The sequence below is a fragment of the Geospiza fortis genome, unplaced genomic scaffold (genome assembly GCF_000277835.1).
Source record: "Geospiza fortis unplaced genomic scaffold, GeoFor_1.0 scaffold55, whole genome shotgun sequence".
Classification (NCBI taxonomy): Eukaryota; Metazoa; Chordata; class Aves; order Passeriformes; family Thraupidae; genus Geospiza; species Geospiza fortis.
Window position 1 is genome coordinate 2139874 of NW_005054308.1, and position 21742 is coordinate 2161615.

General features: G+C 39.3%; 1 protein-coding gene across 4 annotated transcripts in view; it reads left to right on the top strand.

Moving 5' to 3' along the window:
- RAPGEF6 (Rap guanine nucleotide exchange factor 6) overlaps window positions 1-21742 on the top strand; it is a 122322-nt gene that overhangs the window by 14750 nt on the left and 85830 nt on the right. For all 4 annotated transcript variants that reach the window (XM_031055265.1, XM_031055267.1, XM_031055266.1 and 1 more), the window contains exons 2-4: window positions 10440-10510; window positions 11130-11186; window positions 12120-12203. In XM_031055265.1, coding sequence (XP_030911125.1) covers window positions 10440-10510; window positions 11130-11186; window positions 12120-12203 — 212 coding nt within the window. The remainder of the gene's footprint in view (window positions 1-10439; window positions 10511-11129; window positions 11187-12119; window positions 12204-21742) is intronic.

The window sequence follows — 21742 nt, forward strand, 5'->3', positions numbered from 1 at the left end:
GTTTGATTTAGTGTGGAGGTGGAGGAGACACTTCCTTGGCACCTTGTCTGTAGTTCTGTGGACATTAGTCACGAGTTTGTTGCACTTTGTGAAGCTGGATACCTGGTGGGTAGGCTGAAAGATTTGGAGCTAGAAATTCCTGACTAACAGTATTCAGTCTCTTAATGGTATGCTTGTTGGTTGTTCCTCCTAGTGTTGAAGTTGTTAATTTTCTTGATTAGAATTATTCCATTTGTAACGTTATGCATCAGTGATCAATGTAATGACTAGGGAAGTGCACAGGTATCTGTACCTCTGAAATTTATTTGATCTGATTTCAAACTTGAAGCCTGTTAACCTAGCTAGATGAATATGCATATATATATATATATATATAACTCCTCAGTTTGGATCTGTAAACGTCTTTGTGGTTTATGGCACAGGTATTGCTGAGAAATACAAAAGTAGATGTTGAAGTGGCAGAGCATCAGTTCCTAGAGTTCTGCTGTGGAGGTTTACATTCAAATGTTGCAGTGAGGTAAATCTGGCTAATTCTTTGCTATGAGCAAAGATAAAAAGAGGTGCTGATTAATCCTTTTTTCTTTGATGGGGGATATATGCATGTTTGCCACTGTATGGGCACAATGAACACAGGCATGGTAACCTTTCTCAACATGTGAGAGGATATTGTAGTAGTTTAGGTATTAGTAAAGTTTGTGGGAGTCTATATTCAGATAATTTAGACTCTTTAAGAAGTATTGCCTCGTATACATTGCAATAACTTTCTTGGATTGATCAGTTTGCTAGTGCTTGGATATCCTAATACCAGCATGCAGAAGGAATTACTGGTGAACATATTACTGCTGTCCACTACAGGAATTCCTTCATAGTTCATAATGACATTATTATGGGAATTAAGTAGCTGGAGGTTGATTTTTCTTTTTTCCTTCAGTGGCTTTTTTGAAAAAAACTGTAGGAGAGCATTACAGTTGTGTGATATTTTATTCTCAGTTATAATCTCATAATTCTCTTCCTGTTTTACTGATGCACCAAAGCATTTTTAGGCAGTTAATATAGCTTTATTCCTCTCCCTTACCTAGATAATCAGTGGATGATTTAGATTACAATATTGATAAAGATCTCATTTTGCCTTCACTATTATTTATTTAGCAGGAGTTAATTTCCGGACAGACAGGATCTTTGCTTGTTTGAATTCACAAAGAAGTAAGAAATTACAGAAAAATCATAAATGTGCCATTAGAAAAATAACAATATTCTTATCCTTTTTTATTAAGTTCTGACAATCAATATGATGGAAGAAAGCTACAGTAAAGTGCAATTATTGTGTCTGTCAGTCCTTCTCTGTGAGATACCTGTTGAGCTGCAGTAAGGGAGCTCGGTTATTCACTTGCTGCAAAGATACACTGGGCAGAACAGGATGAAAACATGAACAGTGGAGTGTTTATATGTTACATATGAACCAGCCGTTGCTAGTCAAGAGGGAGGAAAGAGAAGCTGCAGTAAGAGCAAAGTCATGCTCAGATATTTAACATGTCTGAGCTGCACTCAGCCTCACTCCCAGGCTGACCTTTGGATTTCATCCTCCACCTCCTCTCTCCTCATGCCCAGGTTTCTGTACCAAATTTCTTACTTAATAAGAATGTACCTTTTTCTTTCCCTAAATGTTTCAGTCTTCTGACCTTTCCTACCAAAATTCCTTCTTTTCTTGAAAGGAAATTTCGGATGTTGACACTTTCCTCTGAAAAGAGCAGGGAGTTTCTTTGTGAATCAGAGGAGCTGATGATTTTGGAGTTATAACCAAAAGGTTTTAATTGAAATATTGCTATTGATGGATGCTTGTCCTCTGGAAGGGAGGTAGGTAATTCTGACAAGTGGTCAGCTGCTTGACTAACAAAGTGTTGATTGAACTGGAAGCCACCTATTTTTGGTGGATTTTAGGTGATTTTTCAAGAGCCTGGGTTAGGAAGCTGATTTTAGGGTCTTTGTACTATTTAAAAATGTTTGTTATAAAGTTTTGCTCTTAGATAGGGGATAATTTTGTATATTCTGTGCTTCCCATCCCGTTGAACTTCGGGAACTTGAAAACTCAAGTTTTAGAAAACTGAAGTTTTGCAACTCAAAAAAGGGTTTTTGGGGCAACTTGCTTTTCTATTATCAGCACTTAAGTCTGAAAGATATTTTAAAATTAAGTAATGTGTGTTTGGGAACTTTGTTTTAGTTGAAGGCTCTTTTTCATAGCTGTACTTTTATTCTTAGCTGTGAAAAGGGCTGAATGGTGCTTCACATACTCGAAACTCTCTATGAGCTGCTTGCTTTCAAGCAGTGACATTTGTTGTTCTGTCTCTCTAGTTCAGGGCCCTTGCAATTTCCCTCTGCAAAATCAGCTTTTCCGAAGGAAGTTTTTTCTCTGGCAAAGTCAGGGTTCCAAAAATGCTGACTCTGTGATGAAGCAGCAGTAAAAATAATACAAAATTTCCCCTCCCTCATTCCTTTAGATGTTTTTCTTTCTACCAAAGTCCTATATCAACATAATCCAGGGTTCTGAGGTGGAAGGTGTTTATCTGGATTGGGTGTGGGGAGTGATTGGTGAGTAGAGAAACTTTTTGTTTTATTTTCATGTAGAAAGACTTCAGTTCTTTTATTTTGCTTTTAGAAGTATGCTATTGAATTGAGGTATTTTCAGTCCATCAAAAAGCTGTAATAGTGGCTCTTGAGTCTGTATTTAAAGGTCTGGCTTTTCCAAATTTTCTTAAGGATAGTTTGATTCTTAGGAGTGCAAGTCTGTGCCTGTAGCCACGTGCATGTTGTAACGAAAGAATAGAAAATAATATATGAGGAAACTATTTGCCCCATTGAGAGACTTGTTACTTTTTCACAAAAAATAAGATAAAAATCCAAGTGTGCAAATGATACTTCTTACTGTCTGCAAAAATAAGAGCCAGATTTTAGTTTTCCTTTTGTGTCTATACTGTTATTAGTGGATGCTGTCAATGGGAATTGCTCCCTGGGTTTACAGGAGTGAAATGAAGTCTCTCTTAATCTCTTTTCTCCTGTATGTAGATACATACAGTATTTAATATAAAGATACTATAATAACTAGACTGACATTAGTTATTTGGAAAAACCAGTATCTGTCATTTGTATAGGTAAATGGGAAGTGAAGAGTTTAGGGAGGAGTGCTCTATCATAGTCAGGGTATGATCCATAGTTGTCTGATGGACATAGGCTCCAGGAGTCTGGGGACGTCTGAAAGTCCATAAAACAAAGAATTCAAGTTCTCGGTCATTTTAAACTGTTCAGCTTCTTTATGAAATGTATGCCATTTTTTTCGTGAATAATGGAATATAACTCTGAAGTAGTTGAACCGGTTTGTTGTATACAAATGTTACTGTGTACAGTCTCAGGCAGTGACATAAGATCATGAAGGAGTTTGCTGTTCTGCTCCATGAAATCTTCTTTAATTAGGCTTTTTGAATCAGTGGTGTTTCCTGCATGGAATGATGCAGCTTCATTCCTTAGGCATGCTGCCTAAACTCTGCCATTCTCTGCAACGAACTTTAATGTCCTTCATTCATAAAATTTTCATTTGTCTGACTGACTAATCTGTCCTTTCTCTTCCCTAATAGTGTCTCAGTGCTTGTATTTAGTTTTTATTTTTAAGTGGCCTCCAGCTAAATAGGAGGCTACTTTAAAGGGAATTGTTCCTTTAAATGAAGAGCTCTGAGCTGATATTCTATTGCATCACTTGCATTTTTATTGAAGTCCAATGTCTATGCCACTGAACAAGGAGAGTAAATAAGCTAAGATGGAAGAGTTGCTTTCCAGTTCATCTCATCATGTTCTTTTTAGTTTAGGAGCTGTATACTCTGTTACACATGTTTAAGTGGATTTTTTTCTGTTCCTCCCACAAGTTTTGGGGGTAGCTGACAGTGTGTAGGGTGGGCTTCTTGAACCAGCATCCCTAAAGTTGGTGAATTTGCTCTGTAGATGTCTGAATGTGTAAAATATGGATTAGAGGACTACAACATGTTTCTGTGTTTTTATTTCTGGTATTACAGTATCAGGAAAGAATTTGGGAGTACTATTTTTAAATTGGCCTTAAACAGAAACTAAAGGAAACAGCACGGATTCCAGCCTTCGATGAAGCAACAGGAAGGGAAGCAATGAAAACCATAAACCATGCTGAGTAACATTTCCTCTCTTCTGCTACCCCCCCCCACCCCCCAAGGGTGACAAAGTCTTTATTGAGCCTGACAGGATTCCTAATAAAAGCTGCATTCAATCTGTATAAGGAGCCTGCTGAATCACTGAGAAGCAAGTAGTGGCATTGGGCTGGAGGGAACCTCCCACTTAGAGCTTACACAGCTTGTGCTCTGTGCTCCAGGAATCACCTCTGTTTGCTTTACTGAAATCTAGGCACTTTAAATAACAACTTTAATACAGAGAAATTCAGACACTGTCCAAGAGGCTGTTAAAATCCTTGTCCTGAAACCAAATAAGTGCTTGATTCTGCTGGAGTTTGTTTCCAGCCTTGTTTCTGCTCAGAGCACTGAAAAGGGACAAGAAGCCAAGCAGCACACAAACAGGAAGGTACCTTTCAAACATGCAGCTTCCTTCCCTGGAGGATTTTGTACCTGATGGTCTTTTTGAAAGCCTTTGGAATTTGGGAAGCTGTTGCCATATGGTTTAACTACTGGTTCAAAGGCAGAAATGCGTGTCTATTTCTTTTAAAGTATATTCTCAGTCACATGACTAGATCTTCATAAAATCTTCAGAAAATACTAATATTTTGTTTGCTCTGAAACATATAAAATATGCATCCTGCCAACTGCCTTAGCTTGGAAAAGGAAAGGATGTGAAATCCCATCAGTCATCCTTTGTGCTTTTGTAGAAACAGGTTCTTGTGTTGACCCAGGGAATCCTGGGTGGCTCGGCAGCCTGCGTGGGCTGGCTCTGGGGAGCCTTGAGTGAGCCAAGCATATGTTCTTGCAAGAGGTATTTAATGTGTTTGGGGTGGATTGAGAGACAGGTTTTGTGCAGCTCTTTGGGACAGGTTTGCATGTGAGAGCAATCTGTCTGGAACTTGCTGACACAGCTGGTTTTACTTGCAGCTTTGAAGTGCTGGTGCTCTGGTGCAGGTTCTGCTCTTTTCTCATTCCCTGAGCAAAACTCCTGTCTGAATGAATAACACTTGCCAGTCTGCTTTCTTTGGGAGCCCTTGTTTCAGGTTCAGGGTGGATCTGGGGTATCTGTGAGGCCCAGGCTCGTTGGGATTTCGGAGCATCCCTGGATGCTGCAGTGAGCAGCTGTCCCTTGGCCAGGGGCTGATGCAGCTGTTCCAGCTGTTCCGGATCTGGGCTGACTCTGCTGCTGCCATGGAGGACACAACATGACAGGCAGTGCTCAGAGGAGTCTCTGGGGGTTTATCACTTCCTCAGCATCCCTAGTACCTGATTGCAATTACTGAGGTTGTCTCTATGTGAGATTAATCAGAATTTACAACTATGAGGTCATTTCAGAACAATTTATTTTCCTTAGAAATAGACCAGATTTCCTGTTTAGTGTTTAATAATAATAGTAATAATAATATGTCACTGGAACACCTGGCTGAGGTCACATAAAGTGAAGCATTAGTTTTTTGTTTTGTGTGTTTGAGGGGTGAAATTGCTTTTGATGCAGTCATTCCATCCTTGTTTCAGAGCTGCTTTTTTTTAATTGGTTTTAGGTTTTTTTTTTGTGTTTGGTTTTTTTTTTTTTGGTAGGGGTTTTGTTTTTTTTTTTTTTTTTCCCCACTGCTTTTACCTCCCACTTTTACCTCCTGCTTTTATCATTGCAGGAAGATTTGACTTGGACCTTGTTGTGGACTTAAAGCATCTGGATGCAGGTTATGTGAATTAGTTGTGCTGGCTGGAGTTGTTGTTGGTTGGGAAACTTTGTGGTCAGAACTCCATGTTCAAGACCACTGTTCCAAGTTTGTAAAGATGCTTCTTGGATTAAAAGCCAGAGATTGGGTGAGAAGAGGGTGAAGCAAAAGGAAATGATACCTACTTGCAACTTTTGCTCATCATTGGTGTTGCTGTACTGTTGGTGCATGTTAGAAACATCCAGATCTTGGTCATATTTTAAAAAGATGCCAATAATGAAACTTAAGGGTGACCACCACTTCCTCAGCAACTTTGAGTTTGGATTATATTTTTCTGATGATTTTTCTGGCTGACTGTACTTACTTCTTTATTTCAAAAAGTTACATCTTAGTAATTAAGAAACTAATATTTCACCATCTTTGCAATAAAAAATAAGAGTGAATTATTTTCAAAGAAATGTGTTGGGATAAGTGGGTGATGGTGGTAGTTAGCTGGTGGCTTTACTTTTGTATAGTGAGTTTTTAGTTGATGCTTCTTTTATTTTCCCCTCCTGTGGTATCACTGAGAGTTAGCATCTGGCAGGGAAAATGAGAAGTGGTCTGGGTATTCAGGTGGCTCACTTCTAACTATACTGGGATGAGGATGTTGCTATAAAAGAATATATATTTATATAATATGGTATTGTTACTAAAATCTCTGTGTTTTATACCACGTTTGGTTGAGCAGCTGGTTAAGCTTTTTGCTGGAAGTCTGTGTGTGCTGGAGCTGATAAAAGCTGGTGCTGCAAGCAGCTGAGGCTGCTGCTGACCACGCTGCTGTGATAACAGCGCCATCCCCCGAGCCATCCCCTGCTTTCTGCACTGCTGCTGAAGCCCGCGCTGTTCCCTACGCTGTATTCTGTCATGGGAATAATTTGAAGACACAGATGTCCTCTGCTTTTTTTAAACACATCTGCTGTGAGAACTGGAGGCAGGGAATGATCTGTCCTGGGCAGCTTGTGCGGGATCATTGCGGTCGTGGTGTTCGTATTTCCTCTCTATGGTATAGAAAATCTCCTTTCTCACAGGATCAACAACTGCCTGATTACTCTTTGCTCAGTTTCCCACGTTCCCTTGAGTTGCTGGAGCTGCAGTTTTAGCTAGTTGAATAGATAATGTGAGTTACTTTCTCTGTAAATAACCTTAGTCAAGGTTGTTTTCTGTCAGAGATTGAAGAATCTGTTGTGGGCATAGCATTTGCAGGTAGATCCTGTGCTTCAGTTTCAGCTATTATTTCAGCTGATGAGAAGCTCTGAAGAAAAGATAGCAAAATAAATTCATACTGACCTTGTTCTTTAGCTTAGAGCATGTGGAGAAATTGTGTTCCATCAATAGCTGTGTCTCAGTTGGATTTTGAAAAAAAAAGTACGTAAAGAGATTATAAGAAAGGATGTGGAAAGGAGCTGTAAAATTCTGGCAAATGTTTTGTATTCGCTGATATGATAGTGAATGTTGCCCTTTGACATCAGTTTTCTTAGTGAGTATCAGAAAGTATCTGTGAAAATGATCTCTGCCCTTTGTACTGAGGTTATGCTTGTCCACTCTTTATGACTGCTGCGGTGAAATAAATATGTTTTTAAAAATAAAACCGAAAATCATATTAGAAGCTATTGTAAACTTTGAGTTAGAGAAATAAATGCTTTCAGCTCTGTTGGAGGAGGATTTTTGGGAGCGTGGTGCAGCTGGACTTCAGCCTCTGTCCACGAGGTGGCCACAGCCCCTGCCCATGTCCAACCACCCTCGGATTAATTGATATTCCTTGCCGGCAAAAATATAGAATGAGACTCTGAATACAGTATGTGAAATGTAATTTCAGTGCTATTTTAAGCACTCAGTCTGAAATGAGTTGGAAGTATAGAGAAAACTTCACAAACGATGACTGATTTTCATAGATAATGGTAATTTTCATTTTATTGGGAAAACCTGGGGTATATGCGCCACATGTACTATACTGTCCTGTGTTAGAATCTGAAGTGGCACCTGAGGGAGAGGAGCAATTCTGCCTGGTTGTATCTATTTAAACAAGCAAAAAAGGCTTTCTACCAACACATGGAAAGCAGATTGGATGGGTACATCTGAGGTACTGGCAGAAAGAGGCATCTTGTAGCCCTTCCCAGGAGATTGCTGGGTTGTTCTTTTGCTCAGTGGCACCCAGAATCACCTTCTCTGCATGACTGGGAAGAGGGGCTTGCTTTAAAAGTCAGGTATTTTTAGGGAAAGCATTACAGACTCTGGTTTAAAACCACCTATAGAAACTGCTGTGTGAGTAGCCAATGCGTTTAGCTTGTTGATGCATCACCTGGCTGGGTACTGAGTTACATTTATCATGTAGTTTGTTATTTATCAGCGTTAGAGCAGTAGTAGTGGGCAGTGTAAGTTAAATGCCTTCTGCTGGGTGAGGGAATAGGAACCTTTGCCTTCTCTGTGCTGTGCTCTGCTCAGCTGTTCCCTCTGCTGCTGCTGCTCAACAGATGAGGTTGGACTTGGGGGATGCTTTCCAGACATGTATCCTTTTAAGCAAATGTTTATCTCTTACATTTGCCAACTGTTTGATGATCAGGCTCTTCAGTGGATCAGTGCGGCAGTCCTGTGCGCTGCAGGTGGAGTGCAGGAGTCACTCCAGGCTGAGTGAACTTGCAAAGGGGCTGCTGCATTCTGGGGAGTTGTAGAGAATAATTTACAAGTCAGGATGTGGTCATTTTTCATATGCAGAAGTTAAAAAACTTTGTGATTAAAAGGGGAACATAGGCTCTTGTTCTGCTTATAGTTTTCTGTAACTCATAACTACAGAACTGCTTATCTAAAACATTGTCAAGATGTTCTGTTACATCTTAGTCCCAGTTATGTGAAAAAATACTGGAAAATGTAGGAAAACCTATATAGACACAGTGAGTTATGAAGAATTAAAAAATTCAGCTTTAATACCAAAAATTGATTCTCTTCTGGCTACCCAACTTTCACAGGAATTGTGAGTATCCTTCTTTTGGCCTGGGAGAGTCAGATATTATTAACTACTAAGCAACTGTATGGTCTGAGTATATACTTGCTGTATTTCTGTGCCTGATGCTATCAGGTGGAGAAGTTGATGTAGTTCCATGCTCAGAAATAGGAAAAGCTCAGAAATGGAGCTGTTGGTTATCCGAAATGACCCTTTGGCTGCCAGGTGCCCACCTCTGACAGGCTGTGGTGTGCTTGGAGTCTATCCATAGCTAGTGCTCCTGGGTGGTTTCACTATCACAAACATGTTTGTGGCAACTTGCATGACTAAAATGAGATTGGACTGTGTGAAATGAGTGCTGTGTAAATGTGTTACAAATTCAGGCCTTCTGTTTAATTTTAATGGGATTTGGTAATGACATTTAAAAAAAATCAGAGTTTTATTGGTTTTACATGATCTTCAATTATGTCTGACCTTTCATTTGATACAACAGTTCATATCAGTTATACTGCTAAACATGGACTATGGAGCCAAAGAACTTTTCTGAAGTAAATCCATTGTAAATTCTGAGGCCAGCATTCATATTGATTTATCTTATGTAAACACTGGATAAATGCAGCACTTGAAAATTCAGAACATACCTTCCAAGGCCAAGAGGAGAGACTGCCATGTGGTGTATAATGATTTTGTTGTGTGTGTATTTGGCTCTAACAGCCCACCTGTTCAGGACAGTAAATTAAGTGCTGAATGGCCCTAGTGAGCTGTCCCCTGCCATGTGGTCTGCCCCATCAGCACAGATATTTTTGTGACTGAAGAGGATTCTGTCTGGTGAGAGGTTTAAACAGCTGTATCTCCTAATTACAGCTTCTATGTAAAGTTCAGTTCATAAAGCAAAATAATCTTCATGTTTTAATACTTTTGTTTCTGTGGTTGCTAGTGGATGACACTGATGTGATACTGACTAGTGGCAGTAGGAGTGAGAGACCTCTAAAGCTTTATTGTTTTCATCTTTGCCAAGGAGTATTTTGGGTACTTTTTGATGTTCCCTCCAGACATGGACTGGGCTGAGCAAGAGGCAGTAGGATGGTGTAGTTTGTAGTGGGCCTGCCAGCTAGGTCTGAGGTGGACGTGAAAGTGTTTTCCCTTCTAAATATAACCCCTTTATGAAAAGGTACTCTGGTGGTTCTCTGCACCCTATATAGTGGCTTAGGTTTTTCACTGTTTTTGAAAAATGCCTTCTTTAAAGAGATCTTAGGAGGTTTCAACAATTTTTGGCCTTGGGTGAATTTTTGGCCTGCTCTATTTGTCTTATTCCATGTGTTGCTTGCTGCTGTATCCATTCACATAAATAATACTTTCAGAGATATTTTTAATAAATCATTTTTTCAGGTCAGTGGTTATGCATCAGTTGCACTTCACTCTTTTCACTGCCACAGCTCAAGTGTAGACAGGGTTCTTCAAGTCTGTGTGTGTCCTGACCTATCTTTTTATCTGGGCTTTGTATAATTCTCTGTAACTTACTGCAGAATCTGAAAAGTAACACTGAGTGATTAGATGTGAATGAGATTGCTTATGTGATTTTTTTTTCTATTTTTTTAGGACTTGAATACTATCTATTCTTTCCTTCATGGGCTGGACATACTATCACACTTCAGGGAACATCAGCTAAGGTGAAGTACTCTGCAGTTTGTGTTTTTTAGCACACTTAGATCGATGACTTTTTTGTGGAGATAAGCAGAGCTTTTATCTGCCTGCAGTTTGAGGTGGCAGAGCATTGATCAAATCCATTGCTGAGTTAAGTCACTGCCATAATGTGGTACAGAATCTAAACTAATTAGCTCTTCTAAGAAGGAAGGCAGAGCTTACTCTCGTTTGCCTCCCATTTGTCTACTGTGTAGAGAGTGCTCTGTCTTAACTCCAGATTACAAAAGCTTTTTAATGCTTCAGACATTCTGATGGTCTCAGAATCCATAAAATGGAAGGCCAACAAAGCACAAAAAGTGCTTTGGAAGTATTTTAGTTTCTTCAGTTCTGTTGCTATGGGTAATTCCAATGTGTGGGAGTGATTTAAACACTTGGAAAACATGCTGTATATTATCTATTTGGATAATGAAGAGCACCGTAATAATTTGAATTTTCCAGTTAAGCACATCCTTTGTTTAGAACAAAAGAAATAGTTGAATTTGAGGTCTTAGAGCCTGAAAGTGATTCTACTGAAATGCAGTGATTAATGTCTTATGATCTTTGGGGATTAAAATTGAATTTAAACTTCTCTTCCTCTTCCCTCAGAATAATGTCGTCAAGTGCCCGCTATGAGAGGTACAAGGGCAACCAAGTTCTCTTCTGGTGAGTACACAGCACTTGTTGGAGTTGTTCAGCAGAAATGTGGGCAAACCCAATGTTTGCATGTTGTTATATGTCATTTGCTTTTCAGTCCTTGTCAATAATTGGTTAAAAGTGTTGGCAGAGGTGGTTGTGGCAGCAGTGCAGTGTTGGTGTTTGAGAGAGGTGCCCATGACCTTCCAGCCTGGCTCCCAGGGACAGCAGGGGCTCTGTGTGTGTGTGTGTGTGTGTGTCAGTGACACCAGGTGACAATGACAAGGCAGGCAGTGTCCCCTCTGCAGCCTGGTGACACTCAGCTCAGTAGGTGGCACTGTATCCCTGGAGCTGGCACTGCGTGCACCGAGCAGCCTGTGCTGGACAGGGCTGGAGCTCAAACCCCATTGCTTTACACTGCAAAAATTGGTATTTTAGCTTACAGTTCTCTAGATTCTTCCTGGGAGGGAAATCTACTTTTATTTCCCTCATATTTTAACATTGCTTATGGCATGTTTATCATCTCACAGTTAATCCTAGCTTTCTGTATAAGGCACAGCTTCCAGCACACCCGAGTCTAAATGAGATGCCACCTGCTCGTTGATGTGGTGGCTATGTGTGACACACACCTGCTCCAGGAGCAGGTCAATATCTGTGTGTGGGGTTGTGTGCTATCCTGTATTTATAGCCTTTGTGTATACTTGCACTGGAATAAAAGGTTTTTACTTAAAATTTATTTTAATAAAGTAAATTTTTAAACTGAGTTAATTGTCAAAATGTAAAGTATAAGAAACATCCCTGATGTGAATGTTAAAAAAAAAATCCTAGTCCAGTTGGAGTTCCCAGTTTCTTATATTAAACTGGTAGAATGATAAGCCGTTATTTCACTACAATAATGTTTTGGATAATGTATTTTAAGGTGCTGTAAGGAGAAGTACATATCAGTGATTTCTTTTCTTACAGCTCAGAAACTATTGCAAGATGCTGGTATATCCTGCTTTCTGGATCTGTGCTCATGAAGGATTCAATGTTTTTGCCACCTTGCAGGTAGGTAAAATAATTGGGTTATTGTTATTATTTAAGGCAAGTTTTTTTCTTTTCATTAAATGCTTCCCGTGTATTTGTGTTACTGTAATTTTTAAAGATTTTTAAAGCAATTTCATAATTTTGTTTTTTCTAAAGTTTGCTAGTGAAATAAATGTTCAACTAATTCAATTTAAATTTTCTCAGACTTTTTCTGCACGTTGAAATGTCGTTGTGTAATACTGCACTCAATCTAGTTTGCCTTTTTAACTTCGTAAGAGAATTTGTAGTCAGCTTATTACCGTGGGGTCTCTTGGAATAATTTGTGCTGTGTGACTGTTCTGGATAGAGTTCCCTGTCACAAAAATATGACTGCAGATCACATAGCTGCTGCCATTTGGTCAGAGCTGTATTTAATGGCACATATGATTTTTATGTGAACTAAGAAGGGGCCAGCAGCATCAGCTGTGGAGAGCTTGTGCCAGGAGCCCATCTGTGTCCTGGAGCTGAGACACAGTGAGCACTGACATGCTTTCACTGAAGCACATTATTAGACTTGAGCTGAACTTGGGCAAGTAATGCCCTGAGTACCCAGAGTAATCCTCTGCTTGACCTTGCACATCACTCATTTTTATTTCACTGTGTTTCACTTGACTCAGCATGAGCTGACCATGAGTGCACAGACTTAAGGCCAACTGCAGCTTGCATTCATTTCTGTATACTTGAATTTCATAGTATGTACTAGTAAAGACATACAGGACTGAGTTTTTCAACTCAGTTAATTGTAGGCTGGATGTTAAACACTTAATGCTCCTTGAGTGACTGAAGGTCCTTGAGTGAAATTGTCCAGAGAAGCCGTGGCTGCCCCATCCCTGCAAGTGGTCAAAGCCAATTTGGATGGGGCTTGGAGCAATCCTGTCTAATGGGAAGTGTCCTTGCCTATGGCAGGGGGGTGGAACAAGATGTGCTTTAAGGTCCCTTTCAACCAAAATCATACTATGATGAGTCAATTATAAGTTCAGGAGTACCAGCAGTGAGGATGTGGCATGCTGGTATTTGCATAAAAACTCTCTAAAATCATTGTTTTGCAAAACCTGGAGTAAGTCACTTACAAGCACCATTGCTTATAAAGTTGCTTATGTGCCTTAAAAAAGAGAAAAGCAAAGTAGACCTGTTGTAGTTAATTCACAGGATTACAGCTACATTTATTATGGATAATGAGGGTGGTGAAAGGCTCATCTGTTAGATGGAGCTGCTGGCAGGATACAGCTTATAAAGGATGGTTCCTGGGATGTTCTGTCTCCTTAGGTGGTGAGATCATGTGGAAAGGAAGAGAATGGACTCCTGATAGGTGTCTAGGGCGTTCAGCTCACTTTCTTTTTGTTTGAAATACAGTCATGTTCATGCATTAAATAGAATGGTTGTTCTTTTTTTTTTCTTCAGTAGAGTGGGATAAACTTCAGTTACTTTCCCTGTTTGGAATACCTTATCTGTCACATTGCTAGTTGAGGGAACTGCAGTCATCAGACACAGGCTAATTTCATATGAAATAGTGCCTTGGATAAGCTAGTAGTATTCTTTCATAATTGTAATTATCAGAATTTTAATTACATTTGAAGTAATACTTAATGTCACTCTTTATTCTTTGTCCCCACCAAGTTCCTGGTTATGTCAGTCATTCTGAATGGAGGCTTAACCACACATGTATAGGAAAGCACAATATTGGCTTTATTCTGGTTGCCTCAGGTATTACAGAGCTATTCTGTGTCACACAAAACAAAGATAACTTGCTGCCATGTTCTCTTTGCCTGATGGGCATATGATCCTAGACCTGTAATACATTTGTGAATTAAACTTTATGGGAGTGTATGCTGTGTGGATACTGCTTTATCCATGTAATCGTTTTTCAGAATTCAGCATTGCACTAGAAACTGCCCAGCATTAATTATATAATAACAATTATATAGGAAACTGCTGTTACAGTTGATTGTTAGTGAGAGCCTTGCAGTCTCCATAAATAATCATAGCCACTGGAAGGTGGTTATGGTTTAATAACTGTTTGCTGGTATATCCTCACAGTACTTGTCCTTTTTCTGTCATCTGCCCTGTGATTACCTTGATGGATAGGAGGAGACTGTGGCAAACAACTGTAAACTTAACCTGGAGAAGATGCTCTCCTGCTTTTTGCTTGCCCCCTTTCATCCACTGTCTGTCAGAGCTTTGGGAAATCCTATTTTTTTTCTGCAGAACTCTTTGAAATAAAATATTCTGTGGAATCCTACCTGAAAGAGGCTTAGCCCCTTGGAAACATAAGGAGGTGGGCAGTTAATAAAGTAGTGAGTTTGTCTAAGTATTTGAATGAGCAAGGATGGAAACTGGGGCTCACTGTGCTTGAAAAGGGCTTTTATGTTGACTTGATGAACTTGTATTCAAGTTGTCATTCAGAAATTGGTTTAAAAATTGGAGGAGTGAAGCTTGCATCCAGGCACAATAAATCTATTCAGTATTCTGACCCTGATGCTCATGATGAGAGAAGCCCTGCAAGATTTTTAAGGTAAGATGCAGATCAGTCAGTGATACCAGGTACAAAGATGGCATAATCTTGATTACCCTATTGCCTGGAGAATGGATTTGTTAATAGATTTGGCATAGGAGGAGAAGAATTTGCTTCTAACATGAAAGTGATGGCCAGAATAAAAGAACAGGATTGACGGATTTGTGGAAGGCAAATCTTGTCAGCAAGTTAAAGAGGTTTTGTGTTAACCTTACTTGTTAATGAAGATAATTCCTGTGAACAGGATATTTGAAGGAGATTACTCACAGCAAGATTAGCCATAGGAGATATATCAAGGACCTGGAGGAACTTTTGAAGCCAATTATGTGGCTGACAGCCTCCTACAGCTGTGAGAATTGAACCTCCAAGGGAAGAATACAAACTCTTGAAACATTCAAGATGTAGTCATACTAAAACAAAAACTTCTCTTTTCCCTGTCCTTCCAAAATCTCTTAAGTGGAGAAAATTGGAATCATTGTTCTTCTTATGTAGGGCATTTCTTGGCTGAAAACAATTGCTTTATTTAAAATGGCTTTGTGGTTGTGTGGTGTCTTTTCATGAGAGTTGTAGATGCATCAATGACTCAATTAGCTATTTCTCTTTTCTTCAGTAAAAGGAGAAGACCCAAATGCTTAGATCAAGGAAATGGTCATAATGAAAGAGGAACTCCAGTTTTGCATCATGAACAACAGCTTGGGTTGAAATTATTTTAGCTTGTTTTGTATTAGTATTTGTGATTAACAATATTTTTATTTTGCAACTGACTGTGACTTAATAGTGACTGTTAATAGTGTTTACATCTATTGTGTGTGAAGTGCCAGAAGCACAGAAAATACTGTGCTTCTACAGGACTGTCAGTGATGGAAAGTAGGACTGTAAGATTAGAGATTTGCAATTTGAAGAATTTAAAGATTAACAAAATGCCATAATTTAAATGTTGATGTATGTAACTTTGTTCTCAAACATATTTATACCTCAAATGCACTATGTAAAGTCAGATAAGTTTTGCTTCTAAAGCCTGTAGGGCAGCTTTCTGCAAATATTTGTGAATTTGTACCATTTGCTGCAAAAGTAAACCGGTGGCTCTGAGCTCCTGTATTCCCAGCTTCTGGCAGTGCAGGGTATACTGGTCTTTTTGTCCCCTGATTCTTCCTTTTCAGGTTTAACTTGAATACTGCTTCTGCTCAGACTGCACCTGCTGTATCCAGGCTCTGTCCCTGTGCTCCTCAAACTCTGCTCTTCCTCATCTCCATCCCAGTCCCAATGCCTGGAGTGTTTTTCCTCACTCAGCTCCCATGATCTGGATCCATGAGTGCCAGTCCCCTGCTGCTGTACAATAAACCTAATTTCTGACAAACTGGCAGTTGCCAGTAAGGTTCTGAATTGTGGTAATTGTTGCTATAACTGGGATTTAAATTTCTTACTGTGTGACTCTAAATATTGCAGTCACAATACAATACTCTGAGTGTATGTTTGCTTAACACTGGAAAGTTCTTCCCAACTGATTTTCTCTGCTCTCTTAAAGGGAGGTTCAGGCTTACATCCCTGTGCTTATCAAGTCTGAGAGATTTAGTATTCAGCACAGGATAAAAGCAGTGGTTATTCAGTGTATTTGTGGCTCTGGATGAGGTGATGTTTTCCTTGGATGTTTCTGTTAAGTGGTGGCTGTAACTTGTAGCATTGCCTGACAGCCAGTAAGTGAAGCAACAACTTGGGAGTGCTACCAATAAATGTATTTGTAAAACTAATTAATTCAGATAGAGTTGTTCAGATTTAAATTCTTCTGGCAGAGCTAGTGCTGGCATGAAAATACTCTGAGGGAAAAGGGAGTGGGGATGAGAAGAGGCAGCTCCCCAGTGAGAAGCTGTGTCGTGCTCTCCCTAAGTGTATTGGGCTTGCTGGTGTTGAGTAAGGGCTGGGAAGCTACTGCAGACTAAGAGTACATAGTGCATCTTGTTTGATATAGATTAATCTTCTAAGAAGGTCAAAAAATGAAGAAAGACTGTGTTCAGACCTGTCTCAACCATATGGCTGAATAATCTTGTCAGTAATTTCCTTTAGGTCTATTCATGGTTCCTTAGAGCATCTACCCTTAGAAATTTTGTGACTGCAAGGGATGCTGATTGTGACACAGAGTTTTTTGTTGGCTAAACTTAAGTGCAAGAGAAAGGAAATTAGAAGGAAGGGGTCATATATTGTTTGTTTATAACTAAAATACAATTTTACTAAGACTTTGCGATCCCATAATCTGGAATAGCTGGAAAGCTGCACAGAAAGTGGGAGGTGAGACAGAGGCTTCCTCAAAGGGTTGTCATGTTCAGTGTATAAAGTAATTAATACAGAGATCTTGAGCTTGCAGCCTGCAAATTGAGTAGCATGTTATACAGCCTCCAAAATAATTTCCAATTAGAACTTCAGCAGGCTTAAGAGATAAACCTGCTAAATGTTGTTATTGAGAGCTAATGCAGAAATGGGTTTTGATGACTGAGCATTAATTGAAATAGGTATTTTGCATTCAGGCATGTATCTTGTGGTGTCTGGTTTCCTTTAAACCATTTCCTGATGGAGTTAAGTATTATAATATTTTTCTAATGAAGTTACTTTGAAGAGCTCAGGACTTGCACAGCATATGATATCTCATAAACTCTGCCACTTGCATTTACTGAAACTTTTGGTCCGTGCTGATGGACCTTTTTTCCCATCTCCTTGTTCTGTTTCACAAATAGGGACATTTGGGGCTGTTCAGTAGCTGCTCTGAGGCTCCTGCTGCACCTGTGAGCCTCAGGCAATTCCCCACCAACCAGCCCCATTCTCCAAATGATGGCTGGGCTGAGACAAATCTAGTGAAATTGAGACCACCATGGAGATGCCAAGAAAAACAAATTATTCCTATAAGGATTTTGATGTTGAGTGTTCTTCTGTGTCCTGACTGCAGTGCAGGAAGGGCAGATCCTGACTTTTCTATCTGCAGTCACTGTGGCTGTTAATGCCTGTTGTGCAACTTCATGGGTTTTCCCTCAGTGTTATTTCCCAAACAATGACAAATAAATGTAAGTATTAAATTACATTTTTAGAATAATTAGATTGGTGTTTAATAATACTAATGGTTATTCCAGCCATTAGTATACTTGTGTGGTACATTCATTGGTAACAGAATGCATTTTATCTTGGATCTGACCAACAGCAACTTTGCAGTAGATAGCCAGGGGTTTGCTGGAACAACTGTTCTCTTCAGGAGGTACTCTGCAAAGAGAGGGAAAAAAAATGCTTTTCATAGCGTCACAGAATGGTTTTGGTTGGAAGGGACCTTAAACCTTATCACATTCCAACCCTCTGCCATGAGCAGGAACAGCTTCCAGAACCCCAGCTTGCTCCAAGCCCCACTCAGCCTGGCCTTGAACACTTCCAGGGATGGGGCAGCCACAGCTTCTCTGGCAACCTGTGCCAGGGTTTCCCCACCCTTTAGTAAAGAATTTCTTCTAATGTCTCATCTGAACTTACTTAGGTCAGCTTAGAACCATTCTCCCTTGTCCTGGCACTATATGCCCCTGTAGCCCCCTATACCTGCACAAAATCACATTTTGATCTGTTAAAAAAACCAACCAAACAATATGTTTATTCCTTATGCATCTTGTCTCTTCCAGGCCCAGTTGTGCCCTTCTGTACAAATTCTTTTTGCATGGAAGAAATGCATCCAGGTTACTGGATAAGTGGGGTCATGAGATTCACTTTGCAGTGGCGAGTGCAATTTATCTTCATCATTATGTGCCTAAAAGCAGCCTGACAGGCAGTTTGAGAGACAGGTATATTCATAAAAACAAAATACCTGCAAACTCTTTGCTTGTTATCTTGATAAACTGGTATATCAGGGCCATGGCCCTGTTCTACATGTAATACAGTGCTGAGTATTACTGCAGTAAAACTCCTGCAGGTAGCTTTATTGACAGTCACAGATAACTGTGCATTATTGACACCAATTTACACAGACAGGATAATGTTATGATTCTACACTTCCTGGAAAATACAGAACGTGAAGTGCCTGACATCCTGCCATTGGTAGCTTTGATGTCTGAAACATCTGAAAATATTGTTTCAGGATGTAGTAGAATATTGTAAATTTGAAGATGCTTGCTGATTAGTGTTGAAACACATAAGACAGTCTCAGTCTCCATCTGTTTGTAGGCTGAAAGCTCTTCAGGACAGGCTGTGTTTTTACCTTTAAAGTATGTATGATATTCTGAGTAATGAAGAATGAGAAGCTATCAGTATTGAAAATCTTGAGCATATTGATATCAGGAAATGTTTGAGTAAAATGTGATGGCTGTTGCTTAAATTCATCAGTTTTGCCATTCCAGATGTACTTCATCACCAAATACTCAGGTTGTGCAACAACTGGATATGAGAATATTCAAAACATTCGTGTTCAGAAAGCTGTGTTTGTGCTCATCCTGTTTCAAGGGCTACATTCAAAACATGTTACATTGGAGGAGTTTCTAAATAGTTTACTTTATAAAGTAAGGTTTTTTGTGAAAGGTCCAGTACCTTCAAGAAGTTTTAACATGTTGCTGTTCCTGTGGAGTGAGCATGAGAGTTAAAATGGAGTATTCTCAGATACAGAAGGCTCCCTCCAGTGATTAATTTTATTCTATTCCCTGTGTCATTGCAGTCAGCCACTTACTCAGGTGCCTGCACTTCTAAGGTGCTCTGCAGTTGCAGAGAGGTGAGCAAATCACTCAGTGGAAAAGGGACAGGTGAACCAAGGAATGTCACAGAATCACAGACTGGTTTGAGTTGGAAGGGACCTTAAAGCTCATCGAGTTCCAGCCCACTGCCATGGCAGGGACACTTCCCTAGACCAGGATTCTCCAAACCCTGTCCAGCCTGGCTGAGAGCTGTTACCTGCAGTCCTGGGCTTTTACGTTTTGGTAGCTCCAATCTGATCCCACAGCCTGAACACCCATTAGTTGTTGGTAGGGGATATCATGCCAGTTTAACTTACTTTCTTTTCTCAGATTATGCGACTGCTTAAGCATTTTTAATTATGAGTAGCAGTGAATTAGAAGGAAAACACAGTTTCTTGCAAATGAGGCATCCATAAATCAAGGATAAACAAAGCTGCCTTTGGTGTATGGAAGACATTTTTTTTTTCCCATGACAACATTGCAGACCGTTGAGTGAGTGTGTGGAAATTAATGATGCAGATGAAATACATGAATATTAAATGACGGGAGCATACAATAAAATAATAAATAAAAGAAATTGTAGTGCAGTTTTATAGTACTGATTTTTTTCTAGGTTTCCAGCAGTGGCAAGCTTTAGAATGACATTAAGATATATTTAAATCACGCATGTGTTAACAATGCCAATTAAATTGTTCAATCATTTAAAGCTATAATGGTTTATACCAGTGGTAGTATGTCCTTTGACAATTTTTTTATTGTAAGTAGAGCTTAATTTACGTTAATTTCATGTTTTCTTACACTTTCAGTGTTAATTTGAATTTTAAATTAGATTATTTTCCCCACTCTGCTGAAAGCACTAAAGCATGTGTAATGTGTTGTACCTTAGTGAGTCTTTCCCAATTTTCTTACGTATCTTGCCACATGTGACATCAGGAGGATGTAGTGTTTTTGAGAAATGCTTTTGGTTGGGGAAGCTGCTGTGATGGTTGGTAAGCAGAAGTACTGAAATGGGCTTCTTGGACTGGACCTTTCCACGAAGCAAACGTGACCCTGGGAAAGGATGTCTGTGGTGCTAGCTTGGGTAACCAAAATACTGAGTAATAACAGCTCCTGCAAACAGCACCGTGTATTCTTGATGCCACAGCAAAGTTCTCTTTTAATACCAAAAGATAAGATTGTCCCATCTCTTCCAGAATTAGATGTACTTTCCAGAGCTCTTTTTTTTGAGAAACAGCATGGTTCAGGTTTGGGTGGGTCTTTAATCACCACCTAAAGACTTCCCCAAGTAATTTGCTGTGACAGAATGTTCCTTCTTCTTTGAAAGAATGTTCCATGTCAAAGTTTGCTCTTGTTTTCCAAGTAGGTTTCTCTCCTCCATTTTCAAAGCTTTGTTCAACTGAACCTTTTCCATTTACAAATATTTAGGAATGAATGTTGTTCTGAAGCCTTGATTATAATTGGCAGATTAGGGAAGTGTATTGATGTCAGCAAACCTCTTAACTGATAGAGAAGCTAAATATTTGTATTCTAGAGGAAAAATATGTAATAAGTCATTAAGAAATTTAAAACCCATGTTTCTAAAACATGTTGTGTATGTTAATTAAGAATGTTAAAAGTTGGTATTTTCCAGACATAATGGTAGTTATGGCTGGGGGAAAAACCATATGTGGCCTCCTCCTTTGGAAGGAGCTCTGCTGTGGAATAATCAATAAACCATCCATGATGGTGTGTACCAGGAAATAATGAAAACTGACCTATTGACTTGTTAATATGAGTAGTTTATTCTTTAGGATTAGCTGGGTGGGTTTTGTCTTTGGAACCTGATCCTTTTCCAAGTGTTTGGTTGTTGTAAAGTGCCTGATGGAGCAGAAATGACAGGGCCAAGACTGTGACCTTTGTCGCAAGCACCATTCTTGTCCTCATTAGTGTTTACTGCCATTACTTAATTAGCAAATGCTGCAACATCAGCAGAGGGAGGCTGGACAGCAGCTGAATTTGAGGAATGTGTTTATGTAAAACAAAACAAAAAAGAAAACAGCTCCTCCTTGACCTCCAGGAGTTTGATAAAATCTTGTTACACAACAAAAATACTTTGCTTGAACAACCTGCAACAGGAAATTGGTGCTTTTTCCTAACTACAGGGGATGTAGCAATAGTAGTAATCTGTTTTGTCATAAAACTGATAATGATTATTTCTGGTTTTAAAAAGGTGCAAAACCCGAAACTTCCAGTTGCACATAATTCCTTTATGATTTTGGTGTTTTTGCAAAAATATCTTGTCTTTAATTTTCTACTATAAGGAATAGAATGATAAGTTATTTAATTTT